This window comes from Monodelphis domestica, chromosome 5 (assembly GCF_027887165.1).
Source record: "Monodelphis domestica isolate mMonDom1 chromosome 5, mMonDom1.pri, whole genome shotgun sequence".
Lineage (NCBI taxonomy): Eukaryota > Metazoa > Chordata > Mammalia > Didelphimorphia > Didelphidae > Monodelphis > Monodelphis domestica.
Window position 1 is genome coordinate 85,154,900 of NC_077231.1, and position 19,048 is coordinate 85,173,947.

Here is a 19,048-nt window from a genome sequence, read left to right on the forward strand (position 1 = left end):
AGAAGAAAATATCCATTAGAAAAAGATATCCTTGTGTTCTCTTAGAGTTTTTAAGCCTTTCTTATCCTTTTTTTCCTAAGCCATGATTTCCCAGGTATTTCTCATTATCTTTATCTTTTCCCATCTTTGCTTTGAGGTCACTAAGTGTCTAAATGAATGTTTGATTAGAAATTTAATTTGGAAGATTTTATCCCATAATACCTCTTTGTCCTCAGAACCATTGTTGGGGCTCAACTTGCAATTATTTTCATGGTTTTCTTTTAAAACATATTTGTCAGAGGAACTGCAATTCATGATGACTAAATAGCATATTAACATGATGTTTTAAATTGCCTTTGAACTTTTGGTAAAACCACTACCCCATCTTGCCTTTCCCTCTTTAAAGATTATCCGTGAGCCATCCTTTTATTAAGCAACAGCTTCTTTCTTCTGATATTATCTATAGTAGGAATGCCAAGATTGATGTGATTCTGATCTTTCGGCTTTAAGGTCTTTCATTTAGAGTTATCAACAGACAAAGTTAATTTAATTAATCTAATAATCATGATGCCCAATACCTTTTGCTCCTTTTGCTGCCTTTACTGCAAAAGCAGAAGGCTGCCATGAAAGACGGATGGCCATTTTATATTTCTTCTTTGTTTCAGTGGCTGTTAAAGCCAAAAATAACATCACTAAGTGGTCTGCTTGTTGGCGTTATCTTTCTGTGTTAAGCCTGACTGGTCCTTGGAAATTAGCCTCCACTTCTTACCAAGTTTATACTTGAAACCTTTCTGTCACGGCATAATCTGCCAGGCTTTAGACTTCAATGGTGTAATTTGACTATAGAATAGGATTTTGTAGAACCCTTCAAAGTATAATAGGGCCTTGATATGTTCCAAGACATATAGTGTGTGACTGAAAGCAAATATTTGCTGACTCTCTATATATGTTCTCTTCATTATTGACCATGGATAACTGGAACCTTGGAAAGCCAAATCATGGATAAGGGGGTCCTACTATATATAATAAGGGATCATTATTTAGCACTTGTCCAAAGGTAGAATGGGCTTCTTCATAAGGTAGTGGTTTCCTCATGTTTTCAGAAGTTGGAGGAACAAGTTTTCACAAGGTTGTTATGAAAATATTCTTGTTCTAATTGGATGGGGCATTTTCTGAGATTCTTTAGATCTAAAGCTTTCTATGCCTGTTTTGGAATTGGAAAGCCTTGGAATTTTTTTTTTCACTTATGTTGTCCTCTTAGAATGTAAGTAATTTGATTTAAAAATTTTTTTAATTAAAAAAATTTTTTTAAACCTTTACTTTCCATCTTAGAATCAATACTGGGTATTGGTTCTGAAGTAAGAGTGGTAAGGATGAGGCAATGGGGGTTAAGTGACTTGCCCAGAGTCCCACAGCTAGGAAGTGTCTGAGGTCAGATTTGAACCCAGGACCTCCCATCTCTAGGACTGGCTCTCCATCCACTGAGCTACCCAGCTGTCCCCTTGTAAATGGTTTGAAAGGAAGTGACTATTTCATTCTTTGTCTTTATATTCCCAGCATTTAGGAATGTCCCTGGTGTATTATAAGTACAAATAATAAATATTTGTTAATTGACGATTTGACCTGAAAATTGGACATTGTAAACTAATATCTTTGGTCTTTATTACTTTGTTTTCATTTCAAAAACCTCCTTTGCATCCTGAGAGGTTGGTTTTTTTTTGTCCTTTGTTTTATCTTTTAGTCTGTGTTTATATTCTGCCAGCTTGTTGGTCTTTAATTTAATTGAACCTTTTTGAATGTGTATGAGAAAAGTGCTTTGCAAACCTTAAGGCTCAAAATATAGGTGAGCTATTACTTTAACAGAGAAATATGTAGGAATGCCTTTCAGCATTTGTTAAGACATTTTTTTAATATTCATTCAAGAAAACATCTTTTTTTTCAGGTGTGGTTTGGAGATGATCTCCCTCTAAGTCCCCGAAGTCCCCTTACTCCCCGACATGGACCAGGTTTGGCAGATGTTTGCCAGTATGACGAATGGATAGCAGTACGCCATGAAGCTACTTTGGTACCTATGCAGGAAGATTTGGCAATTTGGCTAAATGGCTTATTGGGTAAGGCTTTGAGATCCACTGTTGAGTGAATCCTGAGAGAAGCATGATTCAAATTGATATGACATGATATGTGTGTGTGCATGCCTCTCCATATGTATATTTGTACTTGGACACATACACACATGTCTTAGGATTAAATTCTGAGGAGAATTTGTTGTAACTGATATCAGCATGCTCAAGCTAATCATTAAAAAAATTTTTTTTAAATATTGACATTGGGTGATAGCTGGGCAACTCAGTACAGAGCCAGGCCTGGAGATGATAGATTCTGGGCTCAAATTTGACCTCAGAAACCTCCCAGCTGTGTGACCCTTTCCAAGTCACTTAACCTCCATCACCTAGCCCTTGCCAATCTTCTGCCTTAGAACCAATACACAGTGCTGATTCTAAGATAGAAGTGAAGAGTTTTTAAAAATAAATATCTACATTAGTAAATGTTTTCAAGTAAGTTTGTATGCCTTTTTAGCTTTTTATTCTTCTTCTTCTCTCTGATCACAAAGCCACCATCTTCGTTCAGACTCCCATCCTCTCGCCTAGATCATTGCAATATTCTTCCAATCGATTTCCTGTTGCCAACCTCTCGCTGCTTTATTCCATCCTCCATTCAGCTGCTGAAATGATTTTACTAGTGTGATAATGATGTTGCATTGAGCTATACTTTTTGGTTGAATTTGGTGTCTTTGGAAGAATCCTCATTTTAAAATATATTTTTAGGTGTTGATGTCAAGGCAGAAAGATTATTAGAAGAACTTGACAATGGAGTCCTTCTGTGCCAACTGATCAATGTTCTACAAAATACAATTAAAGCATGTTGTGATTCTGAGGAACTAGGGGTAAGTTACCTTTTGAAAAAAGTTCGTCATAATATGATAACCTGAATGTTGATTTCTTTTACTAGCCTGTTTAAAAAGGTTTATTTAAGATTTCATATCAGTATAGATAATAACAACCTCTATTTTTGCACCAGAAATACCCCCTTACTATTTCTTAATTACTGTTAGTTTAATGTGTAAGGCTCCAACAAGCTGATCCCTGGTGTCCTTTTTCATTCTCACCTCTTCACTATTCCCTGCCTACTTTATATCCTTCATTCCAGCCAAGCTGGACTGCTCACTATTCCTTGTGTGCTTTCCACGTGGAAAAGAGTCACAAGATGATCACTATGAAAGTGTAGTCCGTGTCCCTTTGGAAAGCAATGACTGATCCCAGCATATTCGTAATATATTTTCTGGTAGATTGCCCCTTTTCTTTTATGACATGGACATATATTGCATTTTAATAAAGTAAACTCGATTCCTGTGTTCCTTTACTTAAACAGAATTCAGGTAACTTTTTAATTGCCAAAAAAATGTATAATTTCATCCTATTTGCTTGTAGCATTCCCTCTAACTGTCCTCTCAATTTACAGTCTTCACTCATTGATTTTTGTACTCAGCCTTCAAATGCCATTTTCTCTATGAAAGCTTCCAGAAGTGATTTCTTCCTCTGAATTCATTTCAACAAACATGGATTAAATTCCTGTGCGCAAGACCCTAAAAATACAGTAAAGAAAAATGGTGCAGGCCCTGCCCTCAAGAGCTTTGCAGTTTTGCTGGGAGGTTAGACATCTGAATAACTGTAAAGATAGGTCAGAATGTGCTAAGTGCGTCAGAGGAGACAAGAGCCAGGAGAGCTCTGGAGGGGGAGGAGTGCTCCCGTGGTGGCCGCTGAGGTGTTTCGAGGAGAAAGTGGAAATGCAGTTGGGCCTTCAAGGACAGGTTTACCATGTGGGGACTTGCAAGGAAGCCACCCTATTCTTGAGGGGTGGAAAAGAACCAGAGCAGAGAGGGCCCCTTTGGTCAGACAAGCTCAGAGAATGGCTGGAGGGCAGAAAGAGAGCATGCAACAGGAAACAAGAACTGGATGGCGGTTGGAACCAGATAATGGAGGGCTATAAATACCTGGGCCAAGAGCTGGTGCTTATCTTGTAGACGATAAGTAGCACTTCTGAGCAGGGGAGGAAGGGGATCAGAGTTGGGTTAGGAAAGCTAGTCTTCAATGTCATGGGGAGTTAGTGAAGGGACCCTGGAGGCCAGGAGAATGCTTAGGGAGCTTGTGCCAGAAGTCCTGAGAGGAGTAAAGGAGGCCCTGAGGGTGGTGTCAGGGCAGACGGACTGCACGGGCGCCCTCTTGAGGTGACTTCAGCAGACCTGATGCTTGGGCCAATCCTTAAGTCTCTTATTAGACTGTAACCTACTGGAGAACAGGCCCCATGTCCTGTGGCCTATTCATCTTTGTATCTCTCATCGAACCTACTGCAGTGCTTTACATATAGTTGATATGTGGTTAGCAGTTATTACATTGGGGGTATGATAGGAAGACTTCATTATTTTACTTCTTCCTTAAATCTAGAATAAATTCAGGAAAAGAAGCTTAGGGTATATCATCACCTTTAATCAACAACAGGGTTGTCTGAGCTAAATTCAGGCCTGTTTACCTGACAGAATCCCCAATCAAGAGTCTTTCGAAATTGTATTTGTTTTCAGAGCTCTTGAATCACAGATTCTCTGTCATCTTTTTTGCTCACCTCTTTAAGAATTCAAAGATCATGGTACAATTATAATATGAAGAAGAATGTCCAAAAGGCTTTTGGTCTTTTTGAATGATGAGATTTGAGGGGAAAAACCATGATTTTAGAGGTGTGGACTCATGCCGTAAAGCTACATGCACTAATATGTGCCAGCAACTTGTCTGATACCGAGAGATTTAGAGAATCTGGGACAATGAGTAGATGACTTGCCCAGGATCACCTAGACCTGTGTTGGTGAACCTAAGAGGGGCCTGCTCCCTTCTCCCTCTCCACGCATGCCCGAGGACATTTCTCACATCACTCGCCCCCCTGCCCAGCAGCTCAATGGGAGTGCTTCCTCCCTGCCCTCTCTGGGGTAAAGCAAGAGGCTTACATGCAGCAGTTTGGGCACATCACTGACCTAGGGTGTGTCAGAGGCCAGCAGTTTTGAACCTGCTTCTTTCTGACTCCAAGACTAGCTTTCTGGCTTTTGTACCATACTGCCTTTTGGACTACTTTTAGTCTGCTGCTATTTTACCGTTTTGAAAAGGTTCCCAGGAATTTAAAAGACAGAAGACAGTGTTAGGAGAGTCACGTGAAACACTCGTTTTCTTGGGAAGTATTTAAACTAAGGCTTTTTCTTATTTAAAAAAAAAAAAAAGCTTGGAAAGGCCCTAGATATCATCTAGTCCAGGGTTTTTTAACCTTTTTGTATCATGGACTTCTTTGGCAGTCTAGTGAAGCCCAATATTGCTCTGCTTTGGTGCTCAAAATTCATAATTAAAGGAAATGCTCAAAATTTTATTTTCCTTGCTTGAAGTTTGTAGACCTCCTGAAATCTCTCTATATGGATTTCCATAGGGTCTCTGGATCCCAAATAAAGAACCTTTAGTCCAGTCTTCTTATTTTGCAGTTGGAGAAACTAAAGCCCAGAGGAAAAAAAAAAACGATTTTGATTTGCCCAAGGGATTAGCAAGTTAGTAGAAGAACAAGACCTTTTGATACTGATTTTAATGAGGCTATTTTCCTAAGAAAACAGTACAGAAATGAAGAGATTGAAAGGAAACTAGAGTATAATACTGGAAGATAAAATACAATGATTTTTTCTTCAAATCAGTTTTATTCTACTAGCACTTTATAGCCATGGTTCGTACATTGAACTTACCTTTTCACCTTAAAAAAATGTAAACCTAATTTATCCTTTTTTTATTTCTTTGTATTTTTAATTTTTAGGATTTTCCAATGAGAAAAATGCCTTGTAAAAAAGATGCCCCATCAGGCTCATTCTTTGCTAGAGACAATACTGCCAACTTCCTTCACTGGTGCAGGCGTGTTGGTGTTGATGAGACTTACCTCTTTGAATCTGAAGGCTTAGGTGAATATTTCAATATTTTAAAAAGTTTGATAAATCATTTACTTTCCTTTTAATTCTCAAAATAACACAAATGGCAAGCCTCAAATCTCCTGAAAGATGTGAAACACAATTGAAAAATCACATAGACTCTGGATCCTAAATATTATAATCTTTATTCATTGGCAAAAATCTTCATCTGGAAGGCTTTCCAAACAGACCATATCCAACTTGCTTAAATGAGCTGCCTTAAAAAATGTTCTTAACTGAACTTACAACTCTTTGTTAGTAATGAATATTTATATCAAGTGGCACTCCAGAAATGTGAATGACTACTGATTTCTCTTCAACTGGTTTATGAAAATACCTGCTTAAATGCTTACCTCCTAAGCAGCAGCTTTTCTTCCAGTGTTCCAGATGGAATAACATTTCTGCCAACTCATTTTGAAAAGTCATACTTTTCATACTCCCACCTCAACCCCCACTCGCAACCCCTACCGTCACCAATTTATAGAGCACCTGTTGTGTGTCAGGCATTGTGCTAAGTGCTTTGCACAGATTTGTTCCTCACAAAAACCCTAGGACGTATATGTCGTTAATATCACCATTTTATAGATAAGGAAATTGAGGAAAGAGACTAAGTGACTTGTCCAGGATCACATAATTTTTAATAAATGTTTGAGGTAAGAGCTGAACTCAATTCAAGTCTTCCTGAGTCCAGCCAGGACTATTGTTGTGTGTTCTGTGGCATGAGCTAATTTCTGGATTTATTAGTACTCAAGATTTATTGATGTGCTTTCGCATTAACTTGACAATATCACAAATGTCTATATGATAGCTAAGATGGCATGATAACCTGACACAGGTTCTTTTTTTTTTAAGCCCTTACCTCCTATCTTAGAATAATTTCTAAGACAGAAGAGCAGCAATGGCTAGGCAATTGGGGTTAAATGACTTGTCCAGGGTCACACAGCTGAGAGGTGTCTGAGGCCAGATTTGAGCCAAGGTTCTACTGAATTTAGGCCTGATACTCTATCCATTGTGCTGCCTACCTGCCCCTGACATAGGCTCTTAAAGGAAATTTTGTCCAAATATATATTTACCTATATTGTTGTTGTTGATCATTTGTGTCAGATTCTTTGTGACTCCACTTGGGGGTATCTTGACAAAAATATTGGAATGGTTTGCCATTGCCTTCTCCAGTTCATTTTACGGAGGAGGAAACTGAGCCAAACAGGGTTAAGTGACTTGCCCAGGGTCACAGTAAGTAGTAAGTGTGGGAAGCTGAATTTGAACTCAAATCCTCCAGACTCCAGACTTGACACTGTCCACTGCACCACCTGGGTGCCCTTTTTCTTTATGAGAGTAGCATAAATGAAATGCAAAAGGTGTTTAGGTTTTTAGCAGATTGGCTCAAACCCTACCTTTAGGCAGTGAAGAGAAGCTGAACCCTTTTGACATCTTTATGGCAGGCATAACTTTGAGAAATCACAAGCAGCAGCTAATTCTGTCTCAAACTTATTTTTCTTCCTTTGGGAGGAAGCAAGATGGAGTCTTCCACTTTTCCTTCTTGGTGAGAAAGTATTTCACCATGGACTGACTTGATACCTGGGCCATCTACAAGGAATCAAATTATGAAAAGTATAGTTTCTAAGTTAAGCACTTAGTTAATGATCACCAAAGTATTCCTGTGCTTTGAGGGGTTCCCAGATGTTTGGCCATCATTTGTGTCTTTCTCTTTTTTGCCAGGACCTTCTGCAGCAATCCCCAGGGTAGTATCACAGCCAGAGGGAAGAAACAGGCCATGTAACTTGTTTTCAGAAGAAATGCCCTAGTGGCTAAGCTATTTAAGACGCTTTCCATCCTCCAGTACTAAGGCTTATTCCTGACTGCTTGAACACATTAACTTGAATGTAGAATGGAAAGAACTAAAAGTCATAAACTATCCTACCTCTCAAATGGAAAAGTATGCCAACTAGCAGCAAGCCTGCTCATATGCTATTGTTGAATTAATATCTTAAAATTTTCCTTTACTTTTTAGTCCAAAATGAGAACATGATAAAAAATAAACAGAAGCGAAAAACTGAAAGACAGGGGAGGGAAACTTTAAATTTAGGTTGATTCAATTCCTTTTTCAATACAACTAGTGTGAATTCTCATAGACACTATTGCTTCAGCCAAAAAGAAAGGTTCTCTGCTATGCTGTATTTTCTTTACCTTCCACTCATACATCATGTTTGGAGATTGGTCTTCAGTTTTGTTCCATCCCTTTTATTGCTGTCCTTTTGGGGTAGATTGTTACTCTGAGTATCCCCAAAGGTGAAAATGAATCCGTAATTTGACAAGTAAAGAAAGGAAGTAATAGCACACTGCATCAGAGCATGGTTCTGGATAAAATCAGGCTAGAATTTAGCTTCTCGGGTTTTGTCCTGTGATAGTATCAGCATGGTGGAAATAACAAGTAGTTAATGTTTTGAATCTTGATTTCTTTGTAGGTAAGACCATTTGTAAGCATCAGGGCACCACAGAGTTTTCAGTGTTGAGTCTTCTTCAACTCTCTCTTAACTAGTCATGTTTTGTATTTGTAGTAGAAATAGAGAAATATCTAAGGAACATGAAAATTCCAGGTATAGGTGTCAGAGTAGCTTATCTTCTTTTAAAATTTCTTGTTACTTTTCTTAGATGAGGGTCAGTATGATAGATTCCTACTTTGTTTACCAATTCAGGGAAATAACAGTTCAATAACATTTATAGAAAGGTGGAAATGAAACCATGCCTGCCCTCAAAGAGCTTATATTCTAGTGCTCTCATTTTTTTCACACTTCTTCCATGCTAAAAGAAAATTGACTTGTTTAATTTTGGACAGTAAAATATAACATTTTATTTCCCACAGTTTTACACAAAGATCCAAGACAGGTTTATCTTTGCTTGCTGGAAATTGGAAGAATTGTATCAAGGTATGTTAGCAGTGAAATTTTAGACTTTTGATGTTATTAAAAATTATAATTAGCTTTTTTATTGTAGGGCAAAGGGGTGCAATAACAGAAAATAAAAGTCCTTCATTAGAACAAAGGAAGTGAACTTTCTTCATAGATTCCTTTTTCTTTTCACTCTTAAAAAACTAATAAATGTCTTTCCCTCCAATGTACTGTGTCATAATAGATTAGTAGAAAGGTGTAACCCAAATGGGTTGACTTCCCTAACCTCCATTCAACCATATTTATCAGATTGACCTGAATATGTCATTCCTTCTCACCCAAATCTAAGTATATCCAAAATTGTGTTGATTTTTAATCGAATACTAATGTATTTTTTCTTCTTAAAAAAAAAAAAACCTTTTATTTTTAAGGATGCAACCTGTTTTTTGGAATGACTTCTGTTTGTATTTATGTAATAGTCTGTGTACAAATTGGGGAAGTTAGTCCTCTTTAAATATGAAAGGTGGTTTTCCAGGGTGACTGTGGAGTCATACGGAGATTATGAACCACTTGGGCTTCTCCTGGGTTCCCAACCTAAAGACTCATGGTATTCCTAAATTAATTCAGTATACAGGGTTGAGAATTTTAAGCAGGCAGAAGGCTAAATATGTGAAAATGAGACTTGGAATACAAGGCTGTCTGAAGAATTAAACATGCCTCCACTCAGAGGACAATGGAGAGGCTGTACATAATAGGTGTGGTTGACCATGACCAACAGATAGCCAATGAAGAACTTTGAAGAATTGGAGAAGGTAGAGTCAGGGAAATGTATGTTGTGAGAAAATGTGACAGGGTTAGATAAGAGGTGAAAGGCCACATTGTGAACCTGTCAGAAGACATTGAGGCAGGCCTCTAGACCATCAGGTGGGCCTCCTTTGGTGGACAAGGATGAGGTGAACAGGATGAGCAGGCCTGGATGGTGGCAATTTGGCCTTGGAGACCAATCTAAGGTGGATGTGATTCATAGATTCATTGGAGTGTGTAAGAGCTCATCCTAAATACTCCTGACTGCCTTAGGTCTAGTGGTGGAGTTTTAAGAAACTCTAAGTGCTCCCCATAAAATGATTTTTTGTCATGTTTCTCGGCCATTAACATCTTTAATCTTAATCAGATGAGATCTTAAATGCAGTAACCAGCACTGTCCAATCTTTACATCAACCAGATTTTTCTCCTTAATTACCTTCTATTCTTCCCCTCAACACTCTCTTCCTGTCCTTCCACCAGGTATGGGGTTGAGCCACCTGTATTAATAAAACTTGAGAAAGAGATTGAATTAGAAGAAACCTTGCTAAATACCTCTGGGACTCTCCTTCCCGAGAGTCCTCCAAAATCCTGCTGTCACCAGGGAGAGCTCCATGAAGCTGTAAGTACCAGCTCAACCTTCATTGTCCTGTGAGCCTAATCTGCTCAGTTTAGCTTGGGTGAAGCCATGTTTATTTGACTGTTTCCTCACCTAATCCTTGTCCTCAACTCCAGTAGGGACTCTAGGGTATGCTGTGGTGACAGCTACCAAGAGTCCTAAATGTTGAGTTCATAGTTCTGGGTAAGACTTCATATTGTTTCTTGGGTTTTTGTATTTTCTCCAAGTGCTCGATTCACAGGATTATATTATGAGAGAAATGACTGCTTATTCACTTGTCCTACCAAGACTTTTGGAAAGTGATTATTTTTAATGCAATAAACTCATTTAAGTAATCTTTGGCTTTAAAAAAATCTAAAAAAATTCCTTACTAGAATATAAAATATTCACCTGTACTTATGGAGTTCATCAACAGAATGAAACTAATAATTGTCAGTATTGTGGTGAGCAATGGTGAAATTCCAGTGACTACTCTTCGTGGACAAAAAATTAAAATGACTTCTTTTAGATTATGGCCTAAAATTGTAATGTTTAGATATAAATAGTGTTCCGACAAAGAGAGAGACTAGATTGTCAGAACTCTCAGTATCCATTAGGATCAGCGCCCACTCTCTCTCCCTTGTAGTTTTAAACAGCTGCCTAGAGAGAACGTTGAATGGTTCCTTGATGTGTAGGCCAGCTCTGTCCTCTACCCCTACTGCCCCAGAATTCAGATATTTAGTCTAAACTAGTATTCTTGCATGAAATGATGATAATTTCCTTCCTGAAGGAAATGAGTCATTTTGCTTTGAAGAACAAAAAGGGGGGGGGGGGACACATTTCTCCAAAATGTTTTGTTTTACATATCAATCTATAGATATTGTATGGTATCTTATGTGTCGTACCTAAAGATAGAAATGGAGCTAATATTGATGTGAATAGAGAATTGTTGTCAGAAAGTCCATTCTTCAGAGGCTTATTTTTAAAACTTAAGTTATGGAAGTCATTTAATGACTCATTATATCCTTGTACCTTCCTGAGAACTGTTTCTTATACATTGTTTGAGGCTGGACCCCCTAGGAAACACAACTGTATTTCACACAACTTCCGGTACTTGTCTCAGGGACAGGCGGCAATAAATGAGATCAACTAATGAAATCACAGTTCAGACAGATGGCAGACTTCTTGTGTTGGCTAAAGTAAATGCGACCCCCGCTGATGAGTTTGACATGATATCTAGAGATACCTCAATCTTTTCTTGAGCTAGAGTGTAAGAGTAGAACTGAATCCATAGGCATATGGAACTACTAGAAATCAGTGTTGTGACTTGATGAGTTCAGCATCTTTGCAGCACCAAAAGGACAAATCCAGGAAATGTGACACTCCCGATTTCTTTTTCAACCTCCTTATGGGTAGTTGTTTGGGTAGATCTCAGGACTCTTAGGAACAACCATCCAGTGTTGTTTTTCTCCATAGGGACTTTTTAGTTTGATCAAGAAATCCATCCCCTCCTGTTTCCTTAGTAGTAAATGGTTCTTCAATAGCTTTTGAGTCTTCGCCTTTCGATTTGATTTTGGCAGCTTTCATCACATTTTGTATCTTAATCTTCACTGTCATTACAATGTTGTTATGCTGAGTCCTAAATTTTATTTGAAAATGTAGGTTAAACACATCGCCGAAGATCCCCCCTGTAGCTGTTCTCATCGATTTTCCATTGAATATTTGTCTGAGGGTCGCTACAGATTAGGAGACAAAATACTTTTCATAAGAGTAAGTATGCTTTATGTGTGCATGTGGTGGTGGTGTCATATATACTTTACTTTAGAGTTTTAATGAACTCTTATTTGATTATTTTTAACTAATCATTGTCAGAAATAGTGAAATGTGGGGTAGTGAGGTAGATTACCAAGCCTGGATTTGGGAGAAACTGAATTCAAATCTGGCCTCAGACACTTGTTAATTGTGTGACTCTGGGCAAGTCACTTAACTCCAATTGCCTAGCCTTTACAGCTCTTCTCTCTTAAAATTGATACTAAGCTGGAACCTAAAGATTTTAAGAAATAGCAAAGAGCATTTAGAGGAAAAGGGGGTTGGGTTGTTGTGGTTTTGTTTTTGTTTTTTGTTTTTTTGCCTTAAAAATGAAATTTTTGCTATAGGGACTTTGAGATATTTGCAGTCAAACATTTTTAGTGGAGAATGAGTATAGTTTTCTAAGTCATTGAGATTAATAGGAATTTTTTGTCTCTACCTAGAGTATTCTTCTAGTTTTATAAAGATAGAACCACATTGTAAGGTAAGAAGAAAAGGGAAAGTTAACACATATAAAGAAGATTAATTGAAATTAGTGAAAATAAAAGAGAAACAGAAGCTATTGAAGCCTATAGAACCTTATGAGAAGAATGTTCATTTTTGTTAGCAATAAAATAAACATCCAAGTACTCTTTAGTGGCTATGCCACACTCTTTGCTCTGAGTTTTTACTAATGTCATTAGTAAGAGGATCAAAAGTCAAGAATTTGCTTTTGCATAAAGTGATTTAAAACTGCTTATCCTATTATCTTCCCTGTTCCTAACTTGAGAAACATAATGGGAATAGATAGCTCCTGATGAGTTTCTTCACTCTTATATTCCCTTCAGTTTCAAGCTTCATTTTTACTTTCAAGCTTGTGTTCAATTTCTGTAGTTTCTTACTTTCATTAATACAGTTTTTATGCCCTCCCTTAGTTTATAGGAATAAAAAATCATACCATGTTACTCTTCATTAACTGAATGACTTCTAATATTGCTAATTCTGCATGGAAGTGATTGAGTTCTGTGAAATGTAGAGTTTACGATGGCTGCTTCATGCTGGATGGCTGAAATTTGCCTTGCATTTTTAAGTTCACAATTTAATTTGACATGCCATAACAGCAGACTGTATATAATCAAACCTTTTTTGCATCCTGTAGAACCCATTCAGACTGAGATGTAAACTTCAAGATTTCTTTTTCCCCTTCTTTACTTGGACAGATGCTTCATGGCAAACATGTGATGGTTCGTGTTGGTGGAGGCTGGGATACTCTTCAAGGTTTTCTGCTTAAATATGACCCCTGCCGAGTGTTACAGTTTGCAACGTTAGAGCAAAAAATCCTTGCTTTTCAAAAAGGCATTTCTAATGAGAGCATTCCAGATTCTCCAGCCAGAACTCCACCACCTCCTTTAATGGATCCAATGTCAGCAGTTAACATGATTCAGAAGCAAAATTCAAGACCTGGCACACCAGTTTCTGTGCTGAGGGCCAGAGAGAAACACACCATTAGTAAACGCCCCCAGTCTCCTGCTCGGGCATGTGCTACACCTACACCACATCTGCCCACCTCGCTAAAAGCTGGTCACTCCAACTCTGGGCCTTCTAAAGTACCAAATTCATCAGCAACAGCTTCTCTTCAGCATCTCACACGTCCCAAAGGAGCACCAAAGAAACCACCTTCTCTTGCCCATCCAGTCAGTAAAAGCACTTCTTCACCTGATTCATTAAGGACTGCATCGAGTGTCTCTGAGTCTCTCCGCAAACGTGTCTTGTCCCCTGATTATCCCAAAGCCAAGTGTCCACCAGCACAGAGTTCTAGTGGCAGGCCGTCTCCTGCCCATCTGTCAAATAAGTATTCTGATAAAAGCGAGCCAAAGCAGTTAAAGCACAATTATGATTCTTCTAAGTACTGTGCAGTGTCTCACTCAGCATCTCCAAAGCCACCTAAGCTTCCCATAACAAGCATTAGGCAAGCATCTAAGGCTTCCCCTTCTCTTCAGTCCCCTGCAAAAATAGCAAAATCCAGTTCTAAAAGCACAACTGAAAGGCCAGGTACAGCACAACCTCAGCCACCCAATAGAGAGCCACAGACAAGGAGAGACCAGATGCAGAAAGTCAATTCCATCCGGAATTTAAGCCAACCAGTTTCTTCAGCCTCTGTTATGCCTGCGAAAACAGCCCAGGCAGCAACCTTGCTGGCATCAAATGGTAAGAATGTGGCTTCTGAAACCAAAAAACAGCCCCTGAATAAGAGCAAAGGTCTTCCAATGGGATCTAGCCTGTCAAAACCTTCTGTTCGTACTCCACTGTCAGTTGTAAAGCTTTCCCAGACTTCCATCAAAACACCGACTTCAGTAAAGGCAGCTCAGCCTGCCACAAAGGGTCAGCCTTTGATGAAAACCCCACCAAAGACAAGCAAAACCACAAATTTGTCAACCAAGAAACCACTCTTGTCCAAGAAGGAAACAGTTGTTGATGGTGACAAGCCCATACCGAAGAAAAAGGAGGATGACCATTATTTTGTTATGTCTGGAAATAAGAAAGCTAGAAAGTAAATGAAATGGAGTGAGTAGAGGAAACAAAAGAAGAATGCAATTTTCAGTAAGATCTTTCCAGTTTGTTATATCTGAATGTGCAGCAGTTAGCTCTCCTAAGGGAGGATGCAAAATACTGATAAAAAACACTGGGTTTGAGTAAGAAATCTTGGGTTTGAATTCTGCCTATATTAACTACATGGGTGGCCTTGGGCGAGCCACTTCATAACTTTCAGGCTCAGTTTCCTCATCTCTAAAATGAGGGAGTTTGGTCACATCCAGTTTTGAGTAAGATGGCACGTTTAGCACAAGGGAACAGCACCCAGAAATTCCAAGCTGGGGGTCCATTGGGACAATGCCCCCAAGATGAGTAGATTCCCATCCAACGTGTTTTTGCTATATCTACATGTTCAGGGAAGCCTGAAAAATTCAAAAACACGACTGAAATTCTGGCTCGTCTCAGTGCCAATTGATGAAAATGTCAACTATGAGTTGGTTATGTGTCTTGTTAAGCTCTTGTTTGTAACTTTGGCATTTGTGCAAAGCAAAGTCACAGTATGCCTTCCTTTCCTGTTCAACATGGCCAAGACATGGACAGTCATTGATTGCTAATGACTGGCCTGGGATTACTCTTATTACTGTAGATTTTTTAAAAAAATTGTTTTAACTTTCTTGATTGATGTCCCCAGATTCTAGACTGACTCTGCAAGTGCCTGTTGTTATCATGAATAACATTTTACTATTGTGCCTAATTTATTGATTTATTAATACTGTACAGCAAATAGGAACTAAACCTGGTTCAGTATGCTATATGTAAACCTGCAAATATCTTGTACTTGAGAAGGGGAGTTAGCATAGTGTGCAATGGTTATGGGCAAAACGGACTCAGTAGATCTTAGAAAACACTTCCAAACAATTGTTTTTAACACTATTTTTGAGTAAGGAAGAAGGGTTGACTTTTAAAAAGATGAATGTCAGAACTATGTTGGTTTAAAATCTTTAAAGTGAAAGACAAGAAATTTATTTGGAGTGGTGCTATAAAAACGTCTTTCCTAAAAACTTTTCTCTTTAGCTAGTATAGCTATGTCAATTTAAAAGACATTCTTTAGGTTATGCATCTTTTCTCGACCAAGAGCAATGCTTTCTTCAAAATTCAGATAATCATGTTGGACACTTTATTGGTTTTATAGCCTGAGCTCCTTAATTTGGAGATGGAGTCAAATCATGTAATGACAGTAGACCAGAAGGCAGTGGAAATTGTAAATACTTTAAAGTGAAAAAATGTTAAATTTCTCAGTTTCAGGTAATTCAGACAATTTAAAAAATTGCTTTCAGGATATTTTATCTTTGTAGTCTCACACTGTTTTATTTACTCCAGGTTCTTATAGATAATCATGACTTGGATATATTAGATATATATTTTAAGTAAAGTCATAATTTCCTAAAAAACAAAAAACAAAAAACAACCCCAAAGCAGAGTATTTATTTTTAGAAACTTTTTTTTTAGTGACGTAAATTGATTGTCAATATTCTGTAGCCTAGAAAGCAGGAAAAACTTATCTCAGATGCTTTTAACATACAGACCAACATGGTCAGTTTTGGAATGACTAATACTGCAAATGTGGTTTCAAATAATTCAATTAAAAAAGAACTGGTTTTAAAGGAATATGCATCAAATAGTTGGCTAAGGCTACTGGTATTCAGGGAATTTAAGGAGACCCTACCTACAATTCACTTTCTCAATAAGAAATTCATAAATCATTGTTCTTACAAGTAAATGAAGAGCTAACATGGCATGGTGGATGGAAAATTGGTTCACCTTTGACATACTGGTAATGGGGCCCTGGGCAAACCACTTAACCATGAAGATACCTACCTAGATTGGTAAAGAGTTTCCTTATTTGAGAGCTCCCATTTCCAATGAAATCCCAGGTCTTGTCTCTATCTGTATTAGTAAATTGAAAGTTAATCCACCTCAGGAAATGGGCAACTTGCTTTCAAGAAAGACTTTTAAGTCTGCATTCAATCCAAGAACAATCTTTCTTTACCAGTGGCCTAGAACTTTCATGTTTTTATGTTTTTTTCAATTTTGACATTTCAGGAAGCCAATATGTTAAAAATAGCCTATGTAGCATATATATACTTCTGCATACTAAACTTTAGAGAGTTAGACTTTCATTTTGTCATTTAACATAAACACATTGAAGGGGTTGGACTAGATGACCTGCTCTAGATTTGTGATTCTCTGATTTGAGATAGGACTGTTCTAGAGTCCACTGATCTCTCATCAACATGTCATGATGCTACACAACTCTCAAAAACCGAATCAGTTAGAGCAGGAACTATTTAAAGCAGGAGGTCCCATCAAGCCTCAAGTGTGGGACTGGTAATAGACTGCCTACATGTTTATCTTCTGAGGACGAGTCTAATAAAGTTCACCAGGCTAGCCATGAGGAGCTCTTGGAGACAGTCTACTGTGTGACACAGATGAGCTGTGATATGTGTCACTGGTGAAAACCCACACCAACCAAACTAGGACTCCAAACTAAAGTGATGTTTCTGAGCTGTTGTCAGTGTATAGTAGTGTGGCTCTTTAGCCCTCAAGACCCCCCCCCCTCCCCATTCAGCTATTCTTATGTCACCTGCCTATTAAATTAGACATTAAAGATTTTAATCACCTAAGCCTGCTGGTTTCCCCAGATGCCACTGAAATGCCTCCCAGATAGCAAAGGACTGCACAGAGGTGAGGGAGCTGAGAGAATATTTTCATTGTCATAATTTGTCATCTGATGAAATTTGAGTATTGAAATGACCAAAACTATTGGAAGAAACAATCATGTCCAATTTTATTTTTAAGAACAGTGTAATAAGTTTTTAATTGGTTTGCCATACTTTATTAATGTAACAAATGTGTTAAGACAAACTCATCCCTGGTCTTCTTTTATATTACTTGGTCACAAATAAGCTGCTGCAGTTAATGTGGATACAGATCAGAAAGGCTTGTGTTAATTGTCTACAATACAATCATATATTGCTCTTTGTTACTGATTAAAAAACAAAATCCTGCTTTACCAAAAAGGTCTGATGTTCTTATGTGTAAATGTAAGAGGATTCAATACTTGACTCTGAATTTATATATTTATGTTGGTTTTCTTTTACTAGCATAACTTCAAGTATTAAATATGTAAGAATTAAAACATAAAAATGTGTGCCAAGTTTAAAAAAAATGTATATCTAGGTAAATGGGACACTTTCTGGATGCAGGAGCATATGGGAAACTCTCCTTCTATAACATATATTGCCAAAATCATGACAATATGAAGATAATTTTATATTGAATAATTTGGGGGGGCATCTTCTTTGCACATGATATTTATTTCACAACTCCCTTTCTTTTTGTTACTGTGCGAAGTCATCATGGAAATAACTCCAAAGACTACATTTGCTATATGACTACCCCTTCAAGCAAGCTGTAGATTATATGTCCACTGTGATGGTGAGCTAGCTTGTTTTTTTTAAGTATTTTTAAAAATAATATTTTATCTCCCAAATACATGTAAAAATAACTTTTAATGTTCATTAAAAAGACAACTTGAGTTCTAAATTCTCCCTCCTTACCTTTCTTCCTCCCTGAGATGGTAATTAATCTAATATAGATTTTTTACATGCAGTCATGTTAAAACAGTTTTGCATTTTGTTGATGAGGAGTGTAAGGTAGAGGACTGCTCATAATAGGGGTTTTCCAGCAGACATTCCTCAGTCTTAACCTCACATTGCTTAATTAAAAAAAAAGAAAGTATCTGGCTAGGCTGATTTCTTTAAGGACCTTTAAAAATGCCAGGCTATATTCCCATGTTTTAGTCATGCTGTTCCCAGGCCCCTCCTAGCACACATATCCCTTCAGCCTCTTCTCCATATTCCAAAATCCTGCTTTTGTGACATATATCTCAAGATTTTTTACTTCTGAAAGCCTTTTCCAATTGCTTCATTTCACAGTGAGCTTTATTTTCTTCCCATCTTGAAATTATGGACCAAAAATCCAGTAAGGAATGTATTAGGGATATAAAATCATGCATTTGGCTCAAAAAAGTTCCATAAGGACACAGAGGGGGTGGTATGATTAGATAAGATTTTGGGTAGAAAAGACTTGGGGGCTTTAATGGAGTGGCTGCAAGCTCCATGTGTCACCATTTCAATAGCCAAAAAAAAGTAATTTGGGTCTTAGCCTTAAGAAAAACCTGGTGATAAGATTCACTGCTCACTGTCTTGTGCAGACTACATCTGGCATCCAGATGTGGCATCCAGACTATATCTGGAATGTTGTATTCAGTCTGGATGCCATATTTTAGGAAAGGCATTGACACACATCCAGAAGAGAATATTCAAGATGGTCAGGATCCCTATAAGAGCAATTGAAGAA

General features: G+C 37.8%; 1 protein-coding gene across 1 annotated transcript in view; it reads left to right on the top strand.

Moving 5' to 3' along the window:
* The window catches only part of GAS2L3 (growth arrest specific 2 like 3), a 42,014-nt gene extending 24,308 nt beyond the window's left edge, over positions 1-17,706 (top strand). Inside the window, exons 3-9 of the mRNA XM_007503275.3 lie at positions 1,922-2,090; positions 2,805-2,923; positions 5,872-6,013; positions 8,883-8,946; positions 10,192-10,330; positions 11,969-12,076; positions 13,315-17,706. Of these exons, the coding sequence (XP_007503337.2) occupies positions 1,922-2,090; positions 2,805-2,923; positions 5,872-6,013; positions 8,883-8,946; positions 10,192-10,330; positions 11,969-12,076; positions 13,315-14,649 (2,076 nt within the window). The 3' untranslated portion in view covers positions 14,650-17,706. The remainder of the gene's footprint in view (positions 1-1,921; positions 2,091-2,804; positions 2,924-5,871; positions 6,014-8,882; positions 8,947-10,191; positions 10,331-11,968; positions 12,077-13,314) is intronic.
* The last annotated feature ends 1,342 nt before the right edge of the window (positions 17,707-19,048 follow it).